General features: G+C 45.3%; 1 protein-coding gene across 1 annotated transcript in view; it reads right to left on the reverse strand.

The window, feature by feature from the left end:
- Window positions 1–2,799: 2,799 nt before the first annotated feature.
- The window catches only part of LOC144148870 (peptidase M20 domain-containing protein 2-like), a 38,883-nt gene continuing 17,179 nt past the window's right edge, over window positions 2,800–24,503 (reverse strand). The window contains exons 4-7 of the mRNA XM_077680391.1: window positions 19,306–19,455; window positions 12,912–13,053; window positions 8,614–8,856; window positions 2,800–3,697 (exon numbers count right to left, since the gene is read on the reverse strand). Coding sequence (XP_077536517.1) covers window positions 3,381–3,697; window positions 8,614–8,856; window positions 12,912–13,053; window positions 19,306–19,455 — 852 coding nt within the window. The 3' untranslated portion in view covers window positions 2,800–3,380. The remainder of the gene's footprint in view (window positions 3,698–8,613; window positions 8,857–12,911; window positions 13,054–19,305; window positions 19,456–24,503) is intronic.

The following is a 24,503-nucleotide window of genomic DNA, read 5'->3' on the forward strand; positions in this document are numbered from 1 at the left end:
ATGCATTCAGTGCAACCACCCCGCCATAATGCAAGCAGGGACTTAAGTCCTAGTGCGTGACATTTGCCACTTCTGTACGCAATTAACAATGTTCTTCCGCAGTTCGCTCTCTTAAACGGGTATCACTGCATGCCTTACCACAATAGTATTAAAGCGCCACGGCACCCGGCGCTGTACTGTTGGTTGGAAGCAATGCGGTACGACGGTGCCACGCGGTAGCTGTCGATGGCATGTTACCTAGGGGCTCCTACCCCGAGGATGATTTGACTAACACAATGGACTACAACTCTGGCTATCCTTACAGGTAGTAACACCGACCGGAAAAACAATGAATGCCCTTCGTTCATGTAAGGGAAAATGGCTGGCGAAGATAGGCGCTATTCTAGGAAAGCGCCACACCAGACATATTTGTTGTAATTTGCTACTGAGCATACCTGCTTGTTAATCGGGTGGAGCATACAAAGAAAGAAGAGAGCGGAATTTAAATAAAAAAACATGAGGGTCTGTTGCGCTCCCGTAGTTTCCCATTAATTCACAGCGGACTCAAATTACTCTCATGTAATCACCCCGAACTACATACTTATACAAATAATGATGCAGTTCGGTGTACAATTAGCTTCGTTTAATCAGTAAACTTCATATACAGAGTAGTACACCCAGGAATGTGCGTCTTTAAACATCATTCCCCAGAAAAGTCCTGCACAGTTCGCGCTCACATCTCACGTGAAGGTACTACCTTCTGGTCTATTTTGTTTAACAAAAAGAACAAGGACGTTGCATAAATGTTTGATGAGAAATTAAAAAAAAATCAATTTTAGCCACCAGGAAAATGGCGGCCACTTCCGAAGTTCATGCCCAGTTTGAAACGGAGATGCAGTAGCCGTATGCAGAACGAAACGCTCCATGGGCTTCATATTAGAATGTGCCAAATAACGCGACAAAAGATCGCTATCATCAAACCTCTTTCGACGACAGTTTATGCCAGTCAAAATTACCCACATAATAGTTCACAGAGATCGTCATAAAATATTTCAATGGTTCAATATACGCGCTGTTTATATGATTTCGGTTTGTCGTATGCTATGCCAGGTTACCCAGGTTTCCGACACCACAGTCGCGAGTAGTTCTTCGTAATTGGTTCTCCTTCTGCTGGCATCATGTAGGTGACTGTCTTTGTGTGTTATGTACCATTAAGAGATCGTTCACTGCGGACTAAAAGGCGTCCTGTTTTTCCGCACTGGAAAAAACCCATAACGGTATGTCATGAGCGCAGACCCGGATGTACACAATAAACGTAAACCCAATTTTATTGAATTTTTTACTAGAGCACCACGAGGGGAAGAAAAGGGAGCCAGGAGTGAGAGCCGAGAAATTGTTATGTGGCAGGGTTACGGACGACTATCGTCTTTCGACGACATTTGCAATGAAGTAAGCAAATACGTGACCAAGCCATATAAAGCGGTCACCCTTCCGGGTCTTCTAAACACGAACATTTTTCGGCGTCTGTCTTCCCCTCGATTCATCGTTGTAGTACGAAGTTTAGATAATTACCAGAAAAAAATCGGTATAAACAAACAACGCCAAAGTACTACAAAATTCAGTTGTAAGTAAATAGACCGGCCCCCATTATGTTTCGTAAAGAAAACTTTAGGCACTTTGCAGGGAAAAGGAAAGAAAACGAACCATGCAAGGAGGCAGGACCGGAACTACACACGTTCTTTTAATAAAGACTCCACCTTCGGTTGGTAATTACAATAGGAACTGAAAGAACCAATCCCGGGACATTTCCACTAAAGTGAAATTTGGGGAAGCCGCGAAGCATGCAGTGTATAAGTGTATTTTTGGCGCCTTGGTGTGTTTTCAACGCAGATGAAACCATTAGGGGTATAGGTATAGGGGTATAGGGGTAAAGGTATTCAGGTGTGCTGTAAAAGTCTCATGCCTTTGCAGCACGAAGCTCTCGAGCGCGAGGTGTACACTCCTATTTTGGTGTTTTTTGCTAGTACACGTTACGTTCTAGTGCGATGCGTAAACGAGTTTCCCGGTGTTTTAGAACACTGATTATATGAGACGACGGTTACGATGACTATTCCCACGACGACGACGACGACAGAGGACGCCAACCACCACATCCGCTACGGAGCTTTCGCTCTAATGATAGTTTAGAAAGGGGACAGAAAGACTCCACCTCGGGCGAGATAAAATAAAGAACATTAATAACAGTGCTCCCGTCGTGCGGTTACAGGCGTTATAAGAAACAAAAAAAAAACAGGAAGTGATGAGCGCAGTCTCAACAGAGGGTGTACGACAAGTGCGAAGTCGTGAAAATGAATTGCATTCAAACAATTTTAACCAAACGAGGGAGAGTGTAGGAGAGAGCGATAAAACAGGGAGCATGGGAGTCGTGGGTGCATCAGAGAACGATATTCTTTCGACGCATTTCCGTTAAGCGAGCAGATATCGGCCTGATGTCTATGTTGTAATTGCTTGAATGTATAGAATTGACTGAACAAATACTTCGAAGGCAAAAATAACAGAAACTACAAAAACCAATTAACAATGTGTAAAACAAATCTGCAAAACAATTAAAACCCCGAAAAACGACAGCAAATAACAAAAAACGAACCAAACAATTACTGCATAAGCTCAAATAATATTTTGAACAAATTTATTTCGTTCAGTCATTACAACTTTTAATGTCAAATATTTGCATTTTGTAACGCTCGGATATTTCTGTCGTGATATTTTATTTCAGGGATTGGAAGTCTTTAAAAAAAATGTTTTTGATGGGTGCTGAAAAGAAGTACGAGTTTAGAGAACAATAAAGCTAGAAAAACGCGATAGGTACAAGATAACCTTCCTTGCGACTGCGAAATAATGACGTTAAATCATTAATTACAAACCGAGATCTATGTTGTAGGCAATGATTGCAGCGCTCAGAACTGCGCTAACGGCACAAGTATTCTTAAGCAATAAATATCAGAATGGCAGACGTCACACTCATTTCCTCTTACCTACGAACACAAAATCGTATAAGATTGGTCAGCTTACGTTGAAACATGTCACTCAAACGCAACATACATGGCAAAGAGAACAATGCTTGCATGGCGGTATCATCCATGCAAGCATTAGTCTGTTCTACTATAGTCTGTTAGTCTGTTCTACTAAACGCTACTCTTGAAAAGAAAGGAAAGGTGATTTGAAGATAGTAGAACTATTTTATGGTAGCGAAAAGTAAACCTCCAAATATGCCATAAAAATGTAAATATGAGAGGTCATAACACACAACTCTACTTTCAGATATTCATTTTTAGCCTGAATAATGTTAATTCGTGTTTTTTAACAAGCTGGGTATATAGTCATCCCCCACACATCAGCCTTTATGCAGCATTTCTTGGCTGAGTGCTGTGAGCGGCGAACTCTTCTTTTGCTTCGCGAAGTAGCTCGGGGTTGGTGAGCAGATCCAGGACTGTCAGCGCCAGGGTCTTGGCAGCCCTCAGCGTAGGCGCCTGCGACTCGGCGGCCCCGGCCAACACTGCAAACTCCCGAGTGTGGTGCGCTGGACCTCTATTCCCCTTTTCTTCCACCAAGCCAAACATGGGGTGCACCGTGGGGACACGGTGAGACACGTTGCCGCAATCAGTCGAAGCACCAGTTGTCGGCAGGTTCTTTATGTAGTCGTCCACGAAGGAAACCCCTGGAGTAAGGAAAAAGAAACACGCATAGGTTGCCCTCTATACATGCAATACCTTAGTAAGCGTGCTTCAGGTGAAACCGGCCACAATGGGAAATCAGCACGCGTATTTTGTAGCGGGAGCGGTGAACAAGCGTGATATTGAGAGCTTCCCGCTCACATGTCAACTGAATGTTTGTGTTGAATGCAAATGAACAACATGACTTTTTAGAGCGATTGTCGCAGGCCGCTGGATATTCTCGTCTTTTATCTCATATTTTCAGCCTCCTTCGGGAAAGTCACGTGGTGCGGATGAGCTCCAATAGGAGTACAGATCAGCAAGTTGACATGAACGCGAAGCACTCAGGTCATGCAGAGAACTTGACGTATCTTTTTTGTGTACGTTGTGGAAGAACGCGTTCTCTTATATGCATTCCTCGTTTGGCGTTTTCTTACCTCTAACGCCATTTAACGCCGCACCACGGTTGTTCAAATTTTTGATGTTATTTGAGTTTCATGCGCACGATCTACGTCTGGCCATTAGGCGCGCCTTGTCCTGAGTAATTCTCACATCAGGATCGTTAACGTCCGCGAGATTCTCGACACGCGCCGTTTTTGCTTTTCGTCCTTTGCTAAAAAGCGGTAACAATGGCCAAAGCTGCAGCGCGCGTCCTTAGGCTCAGCAGCACAAACACTAACCCAGTGAGCCACCGCAGCTGATTAGAGCGATTTTACCAAGTTACAATAGGTTCTATTCTTGGTGACATTCGAGTGCGTTCGAGTTAGTGTACAATTTCCCTAAAGGCTGTGTCTAGCGTTCCGTCCAGACGGAACGGAAGCTGTCACTAAAGTTCCGTCCAGAGGAAACACAGCTCGCGTTGAGAGCAGTCTTTCTTGATTTTTACCCAACCGGCCAAACCGCTATCGCTCACTGACTAGCCAGAATCACTGATAATTATGAATCATTATTAATAATTACAGATTGTCGGACTAACTGTAGCTCTATCCGAACAGATCACGAAGCCGCCACCCGACGCCCGCTTCACAATATTTCAGCTAGAGCAGTTGGTCTTGATTTTTACCTAACCGGCCAAACCGCTTTCGCTCACTGACTAGCCAGAGTCACTGTTAATTATTAATCACTGGTAATAATTACAGGAGATCGGGCGTAACTGGCGATGGCTACGTCGGGAGTGGTTCGGTCGCTTGAGTGAGCGGGAGCGGTTTGGCCGCTTGAGTAAACAACCAAGACCGACTGCTCTCACCACGTGAATTATAAAGCGGACGTGACGTTTTGCTGTTATAAAACGCTAACCACGCGGCCACACACACACACAGACAAAAAAATTCCCCCGCATTTCCCCGAGGGGGAGAATGTGAAAGTGCGAATGCACGGTTGTCGGCCCGCTTGCGGCGCTTGCGCTCGGCCCCCGCCGCCCACCGCCTCGCCGCCTTCTCTTCCGTCTCTTCCATCGGGTTTGTAGTATCACGTGTACACCACGCAGTTATCAAGCCGCTATAACGCCGCTGAGTCGCCAACGCACGCCGCTGACGACGTAGTTTGAATGCGTTAAAGATATAAGGCGCGTCACTAACACTGATATCAGCGTCGCGTCCGTGGCTTGGTCGGTAGAGCGTCGCGCTGCGGCCGCAAAGTCCTCGGATCGAAACCTGGCGCCGGATGCTGTTTCTTTTTTAAATATAGAGGAGAACTGCGGACGCCGCCGCCGCCGACGCCGCCGCCGCCGCCGCCGGCGGTGGATGGTTTGGGGTCGCTTATAAAGTGCATTCGCACTTAAAATAAAAATAAAAAGGTGCGCGAATCGAACCACCGACTACAACGTCTGTAGTCAGCGGCAGAACGACTACACCAAATCCCAGAACGACATACCGCAGCTAACCGGCTAGTTATGATTTGGCGTTCAGTCTGGACGGAACTTTAGCAGTTTTTAGCGTTCCGCCTGGACGGAACGATACACAGTTTTTTCTTTAAGAACGTATGCAGGTTAATAACAACAGAAAAATTCCAATGTACAAAATATGAACCTTGCTAACTAGAAAATTGCTTACACATTTAAAGCTTGCAAATTCAAACTTTGATATTTTTAATTTGCGGGTAACAGCAACTGTAAGATATTGTTTGTTTATACTAAATAAAAGTTACTAATGAAAAATGGTGCGCCTTAGCTCCCTAACTCTGGATATCCAAAGTGAAAGATTGGATTCTCACAGCACAACCACCACAGAATAGTAGCAATAAAATATATGACCCACTATTCCCCCAGCAAATCGCTTATACATTTAGAGCTCCTACATTTTGACTTTAGTATTTTGTATTTACGGGTAATTGAATAAAATGGCTGCGCCCGAAGTTTGCCCATCCTTGATTTTCAAGGCGAATGGTCGGTTTAGCCTGGTTGAGCCTTCATTGCAGTTTGTTAACCTTTGGTTTTTTCAAAATCACTATATTTAGGCATTCCTTCATTGTTAAGGCAGCTATAACGGCTATGCTTTTTGTTGTGGTCCGGCTTCCACCGTTTTGTGAGCAGAACTGCTCGTCTTCCTCAGTCTGTGATGCTCAGTCTCGTGCCTCGAATTCTAGACAGTCTTCACTGGAGCAGCTCGCGGGCGATATCCCCGCGGCGGTCAAACGACGTTTCCCAATCACAGCTCAAAAAATATTAGAATAGGTAGAATCTGAGCTAATTGTTTTATAATTCAATAATTAGTGGTCGGCCTAAATTTAACTGAGGACGCAGGCAAAGACGAGATCTCGTCAGCGGTTGTGTCAGCGCTTTTGCTTCGTCTATGGTATTTGTCTGCGTCCTGAGTTAAATTTAGGCTGACCAGTGTTTAATCAATTTGTTAGACAGCTCAAAGCCTCCCGCTCCCTATATATGCTCAGAGAAGATGGCCAGGCGTGCGGAAACTCCCGTGTTCGGGCGGCGACATAGCTGCGGAGGGCGCACGCGCCAAGCCGGCGGAGGATGTGGCTCTAGGTGGCGGCGGAGCTCAGCGTGCTCAGTCATGGGATGCGCTCCTAAGGCTTCCGCGTGGCTGCGGTGAAAAACGGTCTAATAGCTCGCGACGGCAACACTCGGGGTCATTTGGGTTAGTAAACTCTGAAATCCCTTTCATTCGACCGCAACGGTGCTCTACGACGGATAAATAGAACGAGCAACGGTACCGGCACCTAGGCGCGTGGAACCTCCCGGACCAAAGCTATGTTCCGGAACAAAGCCCGGAACAAAGCTCTCATCGTTAGCTCGCTGGACCAGCACCAGATCCACCAAGCTGGTTGGGTTGCGGGGGTCACATTCGCGGAGGTGGAGGCTGCCCTAAGTGCCAGAACTTCCCACCAAAGTGCCACCTGCCGAATCGCAGGGACAGGGCGAACCCATGGTCACCTACTCGGGACACGCAAGATGGAACGCGCTCCCTGTACGGCTGCGCAAAGGGCGACCTGCAGTTGAGGACTAGCCTCCAGCGGAGTTCCCAGTGCGCGAGCAGTAGTACCCGGACGCCTGACGCGCCCACGGGGGCGTAGTGTGCGATACAGATAACCACCCATGCCGTAGTGTTCAGGGCCGAGTAAAACCCCTCGCGAACTCTGTCATATAGACGGGCAACTGGTCCATTAGGACATTCCCCCGAGCGGAGACCTCCGGCCGATTGCTCACCGGGGTCCCGGATGGGGTAGAGGTCCGCCCTGACGCAGTTTGTGCATGAGCGCGCTGCTTCCTGACGTCGGCAGCAGCTGAAAACTAGTTTTGATGGCGACTTCGCGCTTTGTTTTGCTCTTTTTTTGCGGCAGAGCAAATGTCCCTGAACCCTATTTCTGCCATGTCTGAGATTGGAAAGAACAATGAGCGATAAAGTGTGCGATGGTGCCCGGGAGGCGTCTCGGGGAACATTGTGTCAGCTTTCCCACCGCCCTTCGGCAAGGGTGCACCGTCTCGGAATTCATTTCGCATGAGATCTAACCGGAAATATGCGGGAGATCTCGCTCCTGCGCAGGTACGTAGGATGGGTGAACCACGGGACCACCACGGAGGCAAAACAGTGTGTCATTCACCGACAGCGCAGCGACACGCCATGGTCGGCCTACTGCGCGCCGCCATGGCACCTCGCCGCTAGTGTGCTAGTGTTGGTATCGGGAGCTTAACGCTCCCGATACCAACTTAGTGTGCGGGGTGATAAATGACCTCAGATGCAATTGCAAGGTACTAGCGCCCGTAGCATATCGGCACGTATGCTCCGCTATGAAGCCGGCCACCTGCTGTCGCCGATTGCGTAACACCCATTCTATACATTCTGTAAGACGACTCTTAAGCGTCAGCGTCGGTGTGGACGCAAGTACGGTGTTGCACGGTGCGCTATCATTTGTAAAGATCGTTTCTCAGCCAGAAACGCACAACTTGTCGGCGGCATTTACTAGTAGGATGATGAGAATGAAGCACCAGTGCGGTCCCCACTGCGCAAGTCAAGGCCGGCTTGAATGCTGCCTGTCTTTTCTTAGTTTTGGTGAAGGTGAAAAAAGGTTTCCTCCTATACGGTATGATAAAACAAAAAGGGCTGGCTCTCGTCTTCTCGGACGCAAAGAAGAAGAAATCACGGCTTCTAAATACATTGCATGACCTACTGCTTCCCAGTGAATGGTACCGTTATTCATGTTCTTTACGTTGAATTTTAATTTTATTGATCTTAAATCCATTTGCGCTTCAAACTGATGAGACTTACTGTATTGCTCCATTTTATTAATTTTTAGTAGTTTATTTACAAGGAGAAGGGGAGGGTCTCCGTAAACAGCAAAATATTCGCACAAAACACAAAGGCTTGTTTGCGTTGAGCACTTTTTTACAATGGACTAAAGCGTAACCGTGTATATTTCTGCAGATAATCTGTCAAAATACTTGCTTGTGCAAAACAGTAATGCCCACCTAGAGAATGGCCGTGCTTGCGGTAGGACTTGGCGATAGTGGCATTCTGGATGAGATGCATGTAGGTCGCCTCTTTCTCGATGCTCACAGTGCAGCCGGTTGCCTCCGCAGCCCCGCGAAAGCACGCTTCAACTTTCCCCAGGATCTGAAGCAGGTCCTCGGTGGATGGCGACCGAACAAAGAAGCGCATCTCTGTCTCCTCGGGTATGATGTTCGGATACTTCCCGCCTTCAGAGATCACACCTGTGAAACAGTCGCTGCAGTCAGTGATTGGCTACACCTGCAGTGTTACGGTGCGTATTGCCGCTGACATTTAAAAACTGAGTTTTGTTCTTACTTTTCCTTTTTTTTCTTAAACAAGGTATACTACACACGCTCTGCTGTTAAGCACAATGGACGCCTTATTTAACACCCGCCCATCTATTTGCTGGCGTATGTGTCAATAATGCAAGTGGGCTGAAATAGTTAGGTGTAAGGCGTGCGTTCATGCGGGTGTGTAAACAGTGTGCGTAGCCGTTCTCACGAATTCATGCCACTTCGGTGTGTATTGAAACACACGCAGTAAATGCGATAAGCAATCCCCTCCGCATTATGGGGCCCGTAAAGGCCCTCCTTACTTTCACAAACTAAGCTATATTGCCCTCCAATACAGTTTTTCCTTTAATATAACATGCCCGTTTTCTATCCCCAAGCGTTGCTTACGCACTTTTTAGGATAGTCATTCTACCTAACAACGTTTTCCTTCGAGTCACATTGCAAGGCGCGAAGTTAAGTAATCACTGAAATGATACCTCACTACCAGTAAATGCGTAAGAATTTACTCTAAGAAAGCTGAGGAAATAGACAATAGCGCGTTATGGTAAAAGCATCTGTTTGAGTTTGTAGGGTCTATCTGATTTTTGCCAGTATCTGTTGACAGGCACCGCAGTTTGCTCCGAGTTTGGTTCATAAGAAAAATATTATCACCGTTTTCGGATATTTGTGTGTGTGAAATACGCGCAATACCATTACGACAGAAAAACAGCTGCAGCACATGAACAATCGAACGGTGTATTTTTACAAATGTGAAAGCTTGATTGAGCATAAATGGGGGATACATGGTTGGCTACATAATTATATCTGCCTGTAATAGGGCGGTTTATTTCCGAAAATGTTACACTAGCGATAATCTTGCACCGCCCGGGGAAATAAAGATAAACATTCCGCCAACCGAATGGACTGGCGACATTTGGAAAATTTTGAAAATAATATGTCTTTGCGTGGGTCCAACCCTTTTTTTTTCATTTGCTTAAATTCAGTGCGAATGTCAGCACAGTTGAAAATCTATCAAACAATGCTCGTGGGGGCACAAAGTTATCACGTTAAAACGACAAGAAATGTCTTCTCGGAAATATCAATGAGGTTAACAAGGGGTTAAGAGCCCATTACAACACAAAATAGCTATTTGAAGGGCTGAATAATGTTGACAGAATGAGGACTTTGTATCATGTCATTGTATGTAAGGTTGAACATTAAAAAAGTAGCCGCTCAAACAAACAAAAAAAAAACAAATCGAACATCCGGGCTCCCGGTTTCTATTAACGCCTACAGCTGCGCCTTCGCCTTGGTCACAATGACCGCGCATCAACTTGTAAGGCGAAAACGTTCTTATTTGAACCGATGGCGTCCTGTAAGAAAACTAACGCATTTTTCCACACACCGGTTGATCGACCGAAAAGCTCAAGATCATTAAATCCTGAGCACGCGCGGGAAATCAGGCTTGCAGTGACTCGAAACAGTTATCTGAAAATCGTCAAAAACGAACGGTTCCTGAAGAGATAATACAGGAATCCATCACGAGGAACGGGTGTAATAGTTATACCTTTATCTCACCCACCACGCATGGCTATATAATTTGATCGCTCGTAGATGCTTTCATATACTGCACAAAAACGGTGCATAGGTTTGTTCTTTGTTCTAGATTTCGGTCTTCGAAGCTGTGACGATAGATTGGATGCATGTTCAGCAGAAGCTGAATGCATCTATAGCTTTTACATTTGTTTCAACTTTCATTGGGAGGGAATGGTAGTTTGTGTTGCAAGGAATACATATCTGCAGCATCCTTGAACTGGGTGTGGTATTCCTGCTATATAGTTTTTTTTTATTCTGTCGGAAAATCGCGGGTGAGGATATACGTTAACGACGTGTTTGTGTTGCTCAATGTAAAAATTGTTTAATCCATTAGGACAATAATAGCACAACTCGGGTAAGCAATGAAGTCTCTTATTTACACTTGCGCTGTACCTCTTACTTGGCAAAAATAAATAGCAAAGGTACATAAGTACAGAGCCCAATAATAACACACGTGCAACGGTACATTTCATACCGTGTACCTAGCTAAAGTCCTTAATGGCCGGCAGGTAGTACGCAGCAAGGGTTGTTGTCATGTGTGGAAACACAATATCATAAAATGGACAGCCGTGAATCGGTCCGAAATAAAGACCTGAATATATTTAACTTACACATTTAAACATTTTCCAAAAATTTGCGTCAGACGTCAGTTTCATAAAAAAAATTCTGTTTATCTTCCATTTCACTTCCTGCCACCACCACTAATTTTTTATCTGGACTAAGCTTGCAGCGAATGAGCTTTAATAATAACTCGACTTTCGCCACAGGAGTATGCTTTAGGTTGAACAAAAAATTACTCGAAATGAAAATAGCTCTACCAAAATCAAAGCAAGTCACACTTGCAGATTAGTGTACACAGAAACAGTCGGCGGGTGGTGCTAGTCGACAGGCAACTGAACACCTCTAAATATAAACCCCGGAATTGTCGAGAGAAAGCCGCTGCAGTGTTCCCTGTAGTTATCGATTACCGCTTGAGTTATGCAGCGGCTGGTGGTTAGAATCCCGGTAACTTAACACAGCTGATTTGGTTTCACTTTTGTAGCCTAGTTGAGATGCACATCCATTTAAATTTCATAATAGGGTAAAATTGCTTGCCTTGTTGCCATAACATACTGATAAGCCAACTAGAAATCGTTTACACGTGTTTGAATAACGTCAAATCAATACGGGTTAGGCCTTGGATGGCAGTTGAAGCCGTATCAGTGTGACATCGCATGACGGACGTCCCCAACCCAAAATGCGCAAACCACTTCATTTTGGTTCAAGCAACACTTTCAAACCACTGTCTGCTGTCACAGGCGTGTTGCAACGGAACGTTGTCCACAGCGCTAGGACTGTCCGAAGACACCTACGCACATCTTAAGGGTACTGCATGCCAAATACATAAGGTTCCACGGAATGCCTGAGACATCTTTCAACCAACATATTCCTCGAAGGAATTCACCCATATGCACTTAACACAATATGGATTGTAATTAGGTTCCACGTTAAACTTTCGGATGTCTCTCATACGTCTCATAGACCGGACCGCGTTTAGTGTGATGTTGCTAATTTAGAGGTAAAGCACATTCTGTAGGGAAAACTTGTAATTACCCAGCGGATAACCGGACCCTCGGCCCTCGGCTGCGAGGAAGCAAACAGAATGTGTAGGGGTTGTGAAAGCAGCCCCTAATCGTTCGGGGAGAGGAATATGATACTCCTCAATACTGTGAGACTACGATACCCTCGGAATAGTTTACGCTGTAAGACTCCTTGCCCTTTAAAGACACGCGGAGCCTTACCCGTTTTCGTGCAAAGAAATGTACAGTTTATAAAATCGAATATTAACACAATGGCAGTGAACAGTTTAAACAAAATATCCTGCATTGATGGGGACTGCCATTTCATACTAGTACACTTGCTGTGCGATGACGACCACGCAGTGTTCTGATTTTAAAATACAGCGAACAATCTTTCCTCGGATCTTAATTAATAGGTTTACGGAGTGTAACCGAGTGAATACTATGAAGTGCATTTTAAATCTCCTGATTAAAAGTAAGTAATTGTGTCGATGCAACAATGTTACTTTCCTAATTAATCACAGCCCAAAAGACGGGACAGACAGAAGAATAACCACAGGACAGGCGCTGCCAGGGCAGGACAGGACAGGACAGAAAGCGTCTATCCTGTGGTTATTGTTCTGTCTGTCCCATGTTTCAAGCTGTGATTATTATGAACACCTACCAACTCGCCCAACTTGCCACTGTCCTAAATATTACTTTCCCACAAACCTAGAAAAGGAGGCACTTTCCCCGGCGCTGGTCGTGAGCTCCCACCACAACACAAAAGAAGTGTAAGAAAAAAAAAACTCCGTGCACGAATAACTATAGTGCAGATGTCATGGAGCTGTCGGTCGGAGTACATAGTACCATGTATTCTTATAGTGGGCTTCATTTGTTGTCGCAAAACGCTGATGTTGTTGTAAGAAGCCACGGCAGCGTCGAGAGCGTTCACGCCTTCCCAAGGAGACGACGCCGCGTGAGTGGCTTTGCCCTTGAAGCGCACAGTCAGCTGCGGCAGGTTATGAACAAAATACCAATAATTGGCGTCGGGTGATAGTCAGTACAAATTGCATATTAACTGAACCAAAGCTAGCATCTGGTTTGAGAGGTTCGTAAAAGTTCACAGTACGGAGCAGAGGGCATGTTGCGGTTTATCTGTTAAAGCGAGACCTCCATACCGATAAGAAACACGATGTGTTGCTTCTGCTGGTCGCTCCGGAACAAAGGGGATGTTTAATTTTTTGTACTGCCATAGCAGGCAGTCTCGAACAACAATACGGCCTGTCGTATTTTGTGTATTTTTTTCATGTAAGCATTTTTTATCAACATTAAAAACACGTACTTTTCGGAGATCGTTTTCAAGCACCCTCCGGGCCCTACAATATACCTAGTTCCAATTTCCCCGCTAGCACATTAAATTTGCTATGAAGCCCTGGAAAATAAAACGTTGAACGTGAGACCAAACGCCAAGCACCCGCGTAAATCTTTTTTTGTTGTGTTCAAAATTTTTTTACCTAACCCAGTATTTTCAACGGTATATACTACTGCAATATCAAGATACATTTTAGGAATCCCGCTAAGAAATTTGCTGGGTTGAAAAGGTAAACGCAGGAGTTCTGAATGCAACTGTAACCTTGAAAATTTTGTCGGGAGTTTCTGAGTTGTCAGTGGCTTGCTTGTCTTGTTGGTTCCGATGCAGGACCTTCAAGAAAATTTATTAATCGCCGATACAAAGACCCGCTGTGCTACATACTACACGGGTCGCATAAACCATACACACTGCATGTATCACTTCACTCACTACACCACTAACTACACACACAGTACACTCCACAGTTCTCCATAGTTCACTAGTACACAGACTATTAGAAGCACAATTACTCTGAAAGATCAGCTACTGTGCATCGTCGCCGGAACATCACAAGCTACGCTAGGATATCTTTGACGCAGAAATATTTCCCAGCATTGCCCAGAATGTTTGAAAAGTATGGCCACAATTCTGTTTGGGTCCCAAAGGATACGTTTATTTCATTGGTTCTATTCTTGTGCGGGAAGCTTATTTATTTATTTATTTATTTATTTATTTATTTATTTATTTGTTTATTTATTTATTTATTTATTTATTTATTTATTTATTTATTTATTTATGTGTTTATTTTTTTACTTATTTATTTAATTATTTCTTTTTACTTATGTATTTATTTATATTTACTTCATGCAACTTTGGGCATCACATAGGGAAGGATTCTGTGTGCTTATGATCGAAACTGCAGTAAAGTTTACCGGTACCACGGATCAATGGCAGCAGGGAGGCTCTACTAAGGCGGCCACAGCTAGGGCAAAAACGGGAGAGCGTGGCGTGAGCTACTACTACAGCATCCTAATGGCGCTTCGCCGAAACAGCGCGCATGCGCATTTCGGGTGCATGGAGAGTACACATATCGTCACGCGCATAACGTAATCAGGCGGGGACGCGTCGTCTCCTACTTGCGAGCTTTAGGCGCTCAAGGAACAGTCAACGTTGCCAGTGATAGCTAGGTCAACGGCAAAAATAAATGCTCCAGCGCTGTTTTTTAACGCGCGAACAAAGCTGCGGATGCAGCGAATCAAAAACGAATCGCGGTGTTTTCCTGATTTGATTGATTGTATGGTTTAACGCACCGACGCAACCCAGGCGATGAGGCTCGCCGTAGTGGAGGGCTCCGGATTAATTTTGACCACCTGGTGATCTTAACGTGCGCCGCAATCTCGCACACACTGGCGTTTTTGCTTTTCGCCTTCATCAGAAAAGTGGCTGCCGCGGCTGGGAAACGAACCCGCGACCTCATGCTCAGCAGCGCAACGCCTTAGCAACTGAGCCACCGCGGCGGGCCGCGGTGTTTTCCGACGACAGGCCTCGTTATTCTGCAGCCGTGAAGATATCTAGCACGAGCCGTCACGGCGAGCAGCGAGACAAGTCCTAGCTGCATATGAGTAACAATAACTTCAATCAACGCGGTCGAAGAAACTACAGTGCAGTTACAGGAAGGTCAATTCGAGAGCAGAAAAAAGCATCACTGAAGCAGTCGTCGCTGGATCAACTGCTATATGATTTGTCTTATTAGTTGCTGTAAGTCACGCATTGAACGACGATTTGGCGCACGATTTGCTGCTAGCGTAGACTGCCGTATTTTAGCCCGAGATTTGAAATTGCATCCCGACATTTGTTGTGTTATTTCCGTTTATGGAAGTGCGCGCTGCACTTGGTCCGGATGTTTGAACCAGATCTCTTGCGGGATATCGCGTACGGCAAGAGGCCTGTGGTGTCATTATAGAGTACTGCTCTTCAGCCCGGGACCATATAAACAGAGGTAAAAATATTTAAACTTGAAGCTCTGCGACAAACTTAAGATTAATTTTTAGCTGCCATGCCACCCCCTCTCAACAAAATTATGCGGATGAGGGAGGAAATCGTCCAGGGTGGCTTCACTCCACAACTTATAATACTTTCACTGCCCCCCAGAAGAGGAAGGTGCGGGTGTGTTTTGCCAGAAGACTAAGAACGGGACACTAAGACATAGTCGGGGTTGCTTCTCGATATAAGCTGTACTAGGCCGCGAAATAAAAATTTCTTGAAACCGAGAAGCTAGCTTCCCCGTCATGCTCCTTGGATGGGCATCTTCACTGCGCAACTTCTTATTGCAACTTCTTATCTAGCTCCTCGCATTGAACAAACACCCTGCCCAACCTGCAGTAAAGCTAGTTATACAGCCCTACGTAGGTAGCAGGTAACAGAAAATACACACTTTAAGAAGCAAACTTGGCGCTACTGTTATTGACAAGATTGCACAAAATGCGCGAAGATATAAAAAAAAACCATTCGTAACCAAAGCATGGCAGGGCCGACACGCTCCTTTTTGGGTTTCGAACGAGGTTCATAATGAATAGAGATTTTTCTTTATTTACCCCGACGGAGATGAAAGGTGTGGAGATTGCGAAGCAAGCTGCAGACATTGCGCGTGGTAGTGGCGCATCGTCCGGTCGGTCGAGAATTGAAAACATTCCACAGATGACAGTGACGGATCGTGCTAGCGATCCTCGCTGCTGCCGGATGGCGATGCGCGTCGTAGGAAAAGCCCGCGATTCGTTCTTGCTCCCCTGCATCAACCTTTTAATTTTGGCGTGTAAAAGAAATCTTTTTATCGTAACCCGGTGGAGTTATTGTTGCTGTTCACAGCGGGCACTGGCAACGCCGACTGCTTATTGAGCGCCGGCAGGTGAAAAAAGCAGACGACGCGCTGGCACCTGATGCCGCGATGCGCGCTACGATATTTCTACTCTCCGTGCCCCGCAACATCTAGGCGCGCTGTTTCTGTGAGGCGCCGTTAGGATGCTCTAGAAGTAGGTCGTTCTGCGCGCTCCCATGTTGCCCCTAAGTGTGACCGCCACAGTACATGACTACAAGGAACGTTGGTTAGGTCTACCCTAGTAGTTTGTAAAATCCGCTAATTGGACGTGCGCGGGGTCCGTACAATTATATACAGGAGTATAGTCTGTGGAACTGTCATTCTTGTGGCATAATGTTTGCGCGCATCGGTTAATCTACCTAGCGTTGCAGCCAGCTCGCCAGGCGATGCTCAAAAATTAGAAATACTTGTTGAAAACTGCGGAATTTAGGAATGTCACAAAAAAGAGGGAACGCCGGGAAGGTGGAGGCTTGCAAGGAACATTTATAACACACAGCTCACATATAGGTACCGGCAAAAACGCCGCCACTGTGCACGCGAAAAACAACAGGGTAACACTTGCCGAAAAAGCCACAAAACCTCCTACCTTCAATTATCAAGAAAGTGGAGTGCGTCATGAGTGCGCCAATGAAACGGGGATCTGCTTGCAGAACAACGAGATTACGTTTAATGATGACGGGAATTTGGCTGGTTTCGACAAAAAAAAACTCCTAAACGCGTGAGTATAATGTATAAACGCCACCGTAACGAACACGCCTTCTACGTGCCGATCGTACTCGCACAAAGCAGGCAAAGCAATCATTATGCAGCCAGTTCCACATACGTAAGTATACTGAAAGAATAATCTCATACTTGATAGCTAGTGCGTCGTAGTGCTGGTCGACGTTCAGGAAATGCTTTCAACCATTATTGTAACGTTTGTGGCAGGCTTGCTATTTAAACTTGTATCGGGTTCTTTATTTCGCCAAAGTTATTTCACGGAAGCTTGACATTGGGCTGGGTGTTTATGTTGTGGAGTATCAATAAACAGAGAACAAGTGCCGATGGGAAAGAAAACAAAGTATTCAGTGTTTATCTAAACGAATGTTCATTCCTTCGGTCAGTGATGGGACGATTTGCATAGCAACTTGAGAGGACATAAACAAAAGATTAGATATTTCGGAGGAAAAATCAATGCCCTAAAAAAAAAATGCTTCTGGTACTAGTGAACCTGCCTGAGAGTAGCAACTTGAAGAATCGTCTACACAGATAACCATTTCTTATTAAAAAGATTCTGATGCATTTACAAATGAAATAAGATTTTCTTGCACATGCTTGAGCCTTTATAAAGCTCCTTGCTTCTCTACATGAAACCATTCCGTAGCATTGCTAGCAGTGTGAAGGCACACGAAGGGGCGGCTAGCTAAACCAGACAATGAAAGTACTATTGCCAAGCATTCGGATTACAGTTGCCCGGCTCAAAATTTGTATATTTGCACAAAATGTAATTTAACACGCACTGCAGTTCCTGATTCAGAGAAAGCGTTTATTGGGCTTCTTGCCGATGTTGTCCTTCATGGGCGAGTGTTCACCATCTCCCGGCTTATTTAAGCAGTTCTGATTACAAAAAAAAGTTTCTGAAAATTCTTCACATGTGTTGCAACGCAACAATTTTTTAATATGACACATAGGCATTAAAAAAATATTTTTGAGGTACATATCTTCCGGCTAGTTTCCTCTCCCTCCAGTAGTTGGAATAGATTGAAAGCCTCCGCCATGGCGCACATAATACCACAAAAATAACGTGGACGTGCTGAACCCCACACGCTTTATATATTTACTATATTATCGTTGATACCGGTTTTCGCTTTACAAAACACATGCATCATGTATAAACATTAAATTTGTTAAGGTACGCTCTTGCACCAAGTTTTGCAATTAAATTCTACGGTCATTTACTGCGTATTTGCAGGTACCATGAATGATGTCATCCCACTCAAAAGTCAACGGCACTGGAGACGGCCACACGGCTGTTATAGGACTTCGCGTAGAAATTTTCCTTCAGTTCATTTTCCATGTATCAACTGATGAAATGTGGTGTTTTGAAAGAACAATGAAGGGGAATGTTTTATTGATTGGTTCGAGGATCTTGTAAATTATTCACCAGTAATAATAATTGTTTTGTGTATATAGCTTCTAAAGTTACCTCTAGTGATCCTATGTTCAACTTGACATTCTTTTTAGTCATTGAGTCGACATGCATGGCCGAGAACCCTTATAATTGAATTGGCTTTCAATATATTTAAAGCTGACATTTAGGTTTCTCGCATTGATGTCCTTACATGCAGGTGACGCTCACCGAACATAATAGATTAAATTATGTCTAAGGCAGCCACAATACTTACTCTTGACTATCTTTGTTTAACTGAAAGCTTCGTCTAAGCGAACTCTCTTTCAAAAAGGGTCTGGCGACCCAATTAAAGGTGTTAAAGTTAGAGTAAAAAATACACCCTTGTCTCTAGATTTGGAGTCACAGTGGCATCGTCCTACGTAGTCCTGCATACTCCCTCTCGACTCAAGGACTATACGGAGGGTCGGGGCTCTCTTTTAAAACGAGTCAGGCGCCCAGTCATTAGTATGGTCACAGAGTAGACAAAGTACCTTTCTTTGCTTACTGATTTGGAGTCGCAGTGACTACATCCTAATGAGTGCTGCATGCCTTCTTTCGACTCTTGGTCACTGCTGTTGTCTCAGAATTCTGACCCCGTCTTTGCAAGAAAGTCTGGTGACCTTTACTCTGAGAGCCCGAAGATGGTCGATGCTGCGAGAAGCGAATAGCTCAGTAGGAAGAATCAGCACAGATTTCCTTTTTTGAACAGTTTACTATGCGTATATAAGTGAGAGTGCCGTCGTTGCTACTCTGAGCGAGTCTCTACTCACAAATGTATTAGCCAGTTGGCACACTACTGTTTGTCGCTTTCTCAGCTAACTATTCCTCACCAGGCGGCGTCTAGAGTACAACCGGGAATATTTCCAGTTACACAAGGGAGACTTACCTGTTGCGAGGCTGAGAAACCAATTGTTAAGAGGTCCTTCCCAGCCGGATGCGCCATAATGGCGGCATCTATTCCCTCAAGAGCCCCCTTCTGGATGAGGATTTCCTTGCCGCCAAAGCTTTCTTCAGCGGGAGTACCAAGCACGACCAGCTGGGAATGGTAATTAACCACGCAGGGAGCATGCGAAAAACACTAAAAGTTAACATTTGTTTTATCCTGCGCAATGACACACGAAAAATGACTTATCCTATAGCATACGTTTTCATTTCTTGCTTACTCTAATGCAAACGTGTTAGCTATAACTAGTGGCACGACAAGGTACCGTAAGTAAGTGGTGCGTTGAGAGCATGACAAGTTAACATGCACGTTACGAAACAGTGCTAAAAATAACATATTACCCCGCTGAACGTCCCCTCAAACAATAGGTGAATTTATACAGCTTTCTGGGCCCTTCTATGCCTGATTCTGCCCGTGCGGATTCGACTAAGTTGACTGGATTATTACAGTGACATACTAGTTTGCAATCAGGTATCATATGGTAGGAAAAGAAATATCCTGGATATGCACGAGCCCGTTTTACAAAGCGTCTTACGCCAAAAAATTCGGCGCAGAGAATGAAGATCAACGCACTGAAAGGAATCTTTTTTTTTTTATTCAACTGTGCGTATGGAACGGAAGGTATTTTTTTATATTTCGAAATACGTGAGGCTATGTTTATTTTTTTATATTTTGTACTAGAATCTCTACGTAAGCGGTTTTGTGGACGTAATTGTAAATATTTCTTTCTCAAGGGTTCCTCACAGCTTTAAAAGTACACTGCGGCTCTACTATTCTTACTCTACTGCTATTGATCTTCGCTGAATTAGCTCCTTTTTTCCGTCTTTTCATTTTAGTCGATCACGTATCACGTGTATCACGTGTATCTACGCCGCCATGTATATACATGTCGACGGCACCGCTGCACCGCCGTGCGGTGCAGCAGTGGCGTAGAGGTGGAGCACCCGCCTCGCGTCCAGAAAGACCGTGGTTCAAATCCTGGTTCCGGACGATTCCCACAGGGGGAAAAAATCCGCGCATTCACGGAATTGCAGATTGGGGCTAGGGGTGCGGCAAGACCCTGGCGACCATTGCCGGTAACGCACTCCCACACCAGAGCAGGATTGGACACTCTTGTGTAGTAACGGCCACAACCTCCCATGAATACGCCAATTAACCCACGGCCCTCAGTCTCCAGTGGCTGCGAAGCAATTAACCATGGCGGCGGTCAGACCAGTGACGCAGCAGAAGGTGATAAGAATACCTGGATCCGGTCAGGCCACCATTGGAATCTCAACCTGGCAACGGTTAACACGAGAACCTTATCTAGTGAAGCGAGTCTAGGCGTGTTGCTCGACGAATTAAAGGGCATTAAATGTGATGGCATAGGGCATAGTGAGGTTAGGAGGCAAGGGAAGCCCTTACGGTGCTGAAAAAAAAAAACGCGCCAATCCACCCGACGAATGTGGTTGGAAAGCAAAGCTATAACCGGCACCCACAACGATTACACATTCGACGTCACCTAAAATCACCTACGTGGCTCTACAAATAGGAAACCACAGACAGATTCAATGCACTTAACCACCCCCTTTTTACGTCAAAGGGATATTTTTTGCTTAAGTTAAATTATTGCCTGATGCATGAACGGTGGTTGGTTGAGTTGTATTGGTGTAGCACATGAGTGGGAACTTTTTTTAATGAAATTCAAGGAAGCTCAAACCCGCTGTTACACGGCTTCTCTTCTCCGTTTCTGCCACCGCTGACGGAGGCAACGAGCTCGGCAGCAGAGACACGAGGCCAACTTTCGGGGACATTCCAAAAGCTTCGAAAATCTGACACCACGTGGCGTTCCGAGGTGGAGACTTTTTCTTTTTTTTTTTTATTTCCTTCTCCCCTACTCGGGAGGCCCGAAGCCGCTCTTACCAACACGCCCCAAGGGCCCCCCTCTTTCCGGCGAAGCATGCCGAATTATCAAAAGAAGCAAATAGGAGGGTCGGGACGTGCACAAAAGGCCGTGCTCTTTTGTGCTCTTCGGGTCTCCACCATTCCTAAACATACAAGAAAACACGGCTAGGCGCTCGCGGACCGCGCACGAGTGGGTGTCTTCGGTCCCGTGAATGCGACTTCTTACCTCTGGAGATGTAGCCGTTTTATGCTCCTTGCGCTGTAAAATATTTCAGCAGTGTGCCTGCGAGGGGCTGAAGCTGTACATATGTGTTGGAAGCAAGCGCTAACAGCAATTAACTGCACTTCTCCGTGCGTTTTAACGTAGTAAATATTCAGGGAGTGGTCTACAGTAAAATTATAATTCAAAGGCTTGTGTTTAGAATTGTGTTTAGTCATCGCTACTGAATATTTTAGGTGAGGCGTTGTTGACGGTTTTTTACTTCGCGGGCAACTTTAGCTGCCGAAAAGGTGGATGTTTATAGCGTATATTATCTGGGGAAAAATTATGGTGTGACCTGGCAGATCTTTCATCACGGCGAGTTCATTTACTTGTCGTAATTAGGTGGGCCACAGTGAAATAGTCAACGTTGAGCAATTGTTGTAAACATATGAACGTCTACGGGATGGGAATGGTTACAGAAAATGGCTGTAACTCTTGTTGTGCTGAAGAGACCCCGAAGCATATTAATGAAGTCTGACTGCTCAGGAGGCTACATGTTCATGTATAGTTTTATCTTAGGCGATATCGCGCGCGGGTAATTATGAGTCACAGTTTTAACACAAAGAACATGAAGCCGCTGCCCCTAAGACATTCCATTAGCGCGTTGAAAACACCGTAAAACAGACAGCCTCATGTTTGTCTGCTTGAATAAAACTGCAGGCTTTTCAAATTTGATTACTATATTGAACAGAAGAATAGCTTAAATCGCAAACAACAATCGTGTCGTGTTCCTTGTGCTCGTTCGGACTGCGTCCGGTCAATACGCTCGCAAACAAGATACAATCGACCCCCGACAATTAAAAGTCGCTTAGTTAGAATTTTTGGTTAACTTGAAGTGATGTTCTGGGTCCGGAAATTATACGGGCAATTCGATTAAAAAAATGCCTAATAATTCGAAGCCAAAACCAATTTTGTCGGTTAATTGGGAAGTATTTTGAATAAAAACATACAGGTGGCAGTCATTTCTCGAGGAAATTCAAATTTTTCGGCGTCAAAACACCACCGTGATGTGTTATGTCGGCGCCCTCGCAACTGAGGCCGCCCGCAGCCATGCAGTTCACTTGAAACTCGCGCCAGCGTTCGCATGTCTACGTTCTTTGTAGTTTCCTGGCTGCACACAACTCCGTGTAAGCATTTGGGTGGTGTAGGCTTCAGGCTTCAACTTTAGCGATAAGCCTTCACACTCAGGACAAACCATGTCGTGCGCTTGTATTGGCAAGGAAAGTCGAGGTTGTGACCAAAATCAAGAAGGAAGACGTGTAGCGTAGTTATGGCATTGCTCTCATTGTGCTTTCTGTTTCATTGATTGATTGATTATGAGGTTAACGCTCCGACGCAACACAGCCGGTGAGGCGTGCTGCAGTGGAGGATTAATTTATACAACCTGGAAATCTTTAACGTGTGCCGAAATCACGAATACATGGGCGTTTTCACTTCTCGCTTCCATCGAAAAGCGGCCGCCGCGGCTGGTAATCGACACCGCGTCCCTGGGCTCAGCAGCACAACGCCATAGCCACGGCGGGATTCTGTTTGTTTGAGAGTTTTGTTAGTTAGAAGCTTTGTACGGTCCACATGGAGTTCGTATTAGTAGGAGTCAACTGTATTGCGAAATTGCAATTCGAAGCGCTTTTGTAACTCATTTCGTAGAATCATTTTCATTAATATCTAACAGCTTAGCTGTCTGATCAGCTGAGCAGGAGTAATGGTCAGTTTTTATACGAAGATTCCGTATTTTGGAACCAACTGTGCGCATCGCTGTCGAAGTTGTTCATTTTGGCTTTTTGAGTTTTTAAAGCGAAGCTTCAGAAAGGTTCACATATTCCAGCAAATATTCAACAAAAAATTGGCCGCGTATCTGCTCCTTTCGTTGCAAATGCCGTCAAAAGACGATAGTCTTTATCGGCTTTTGCGAAGTGAATGCCTCCCTTCGCTTTCCCGCTCACCTCTCATGTTGTTCCTCTTGCGTCACGCTCCTCCCGAGATAAAGACGCCAAAGGTTTGCTTAAATCATTTTAAATTTCCCGCGTTCCACTGCTCCAAACCGGGGGGCTCGATGCGAACGCTGCCGTACGGCGAAGACGCGCGTTAATCGAGGCGCCCTACTTCAGCGTTTATAGAACCGCGTTTCCCTACTCCACGTGCGTTGCAAGCAGAACGTGGAACCTACCTAGTGGAACCTTGCGTAACTGTTGCCGTTTGATTTCTTAAAATGGCCCCAGAAGCTACAGTGGCGCGGGCGACAGCAGGCGACGGCAGAGTGAATTCGTTTTCTGCAGTTGATGAAGTATTTAATTTCGCAAATTCAAGCATGTTTGATTTTTTTATAAAGGGACACTGCAAATATCACTTCTGTATTGATTTGTTGTCTCATATTTGCGTAATGTCTTGTTCTTCTTCAACAATGTTGAGAAGTATGAACATTCCACCGGACATAGACGGGTAGATTTAGCTGTGACTATATAAGACTATTGCGCAGGCATTGTTTTGCTTTGGCCGGGTGGCTGAATCGGGTCACAGACAGACAGATGGACAGACATACAGACATACAGACAGACCAAAATTTCTGGGTTTAAGTAGCCCAAGAAAGACTATCGTCTTTAATAAACATGTTTTTGGCAATGCCGCACAACCAACCCCTGGCCTAACTTATCGCAGGATTGCGAACAAGAACGTTTGTAATAAATAAATATGTTCGTATACTAAGTCCGAATCAACAGGTCCGCGGGACGCGTCTTTGAGACCCCTGCCTCAGAGGAATAGATCAGGAGCCCGGTGGGCCGGGAACGGCTAGCGGGGCTCCGGCCGTGGTTGGGGTCAAGATGACGACGTAGGCCACGTCTCAAGCAGTATTGTACAGAACGGCGTTCCTTGCAAGGCCGAACGTCTGTGCACCGACATGTCCACACCAAAACGTCCTGCACCGAAATGACCTACACCGAAATGGCTGGATCCCCCGCGGAGCTTACGCGGCGTTCGATGGAGGAATAGCGCAGCC

The sequence above is a fragment of the Haemaphysalis longicornis genome, unplaced genomic scaffold (genome assembly GCF_048455015.1).
Source record: "Haemaphysalis longicornis isolate Haplotype H1 unplaced genomic scaffold, Haemaphysalis longicornis Haplotype H1 scaffold_8, whole genome shotgun sequence".
Taxonomy (NCBI): Eukaryota; Metazoa; Arthropoda; class Arachnida; order Ixodida; family Ixodidae; genus Haemaphysalis; species Haemaphysalis longicornis.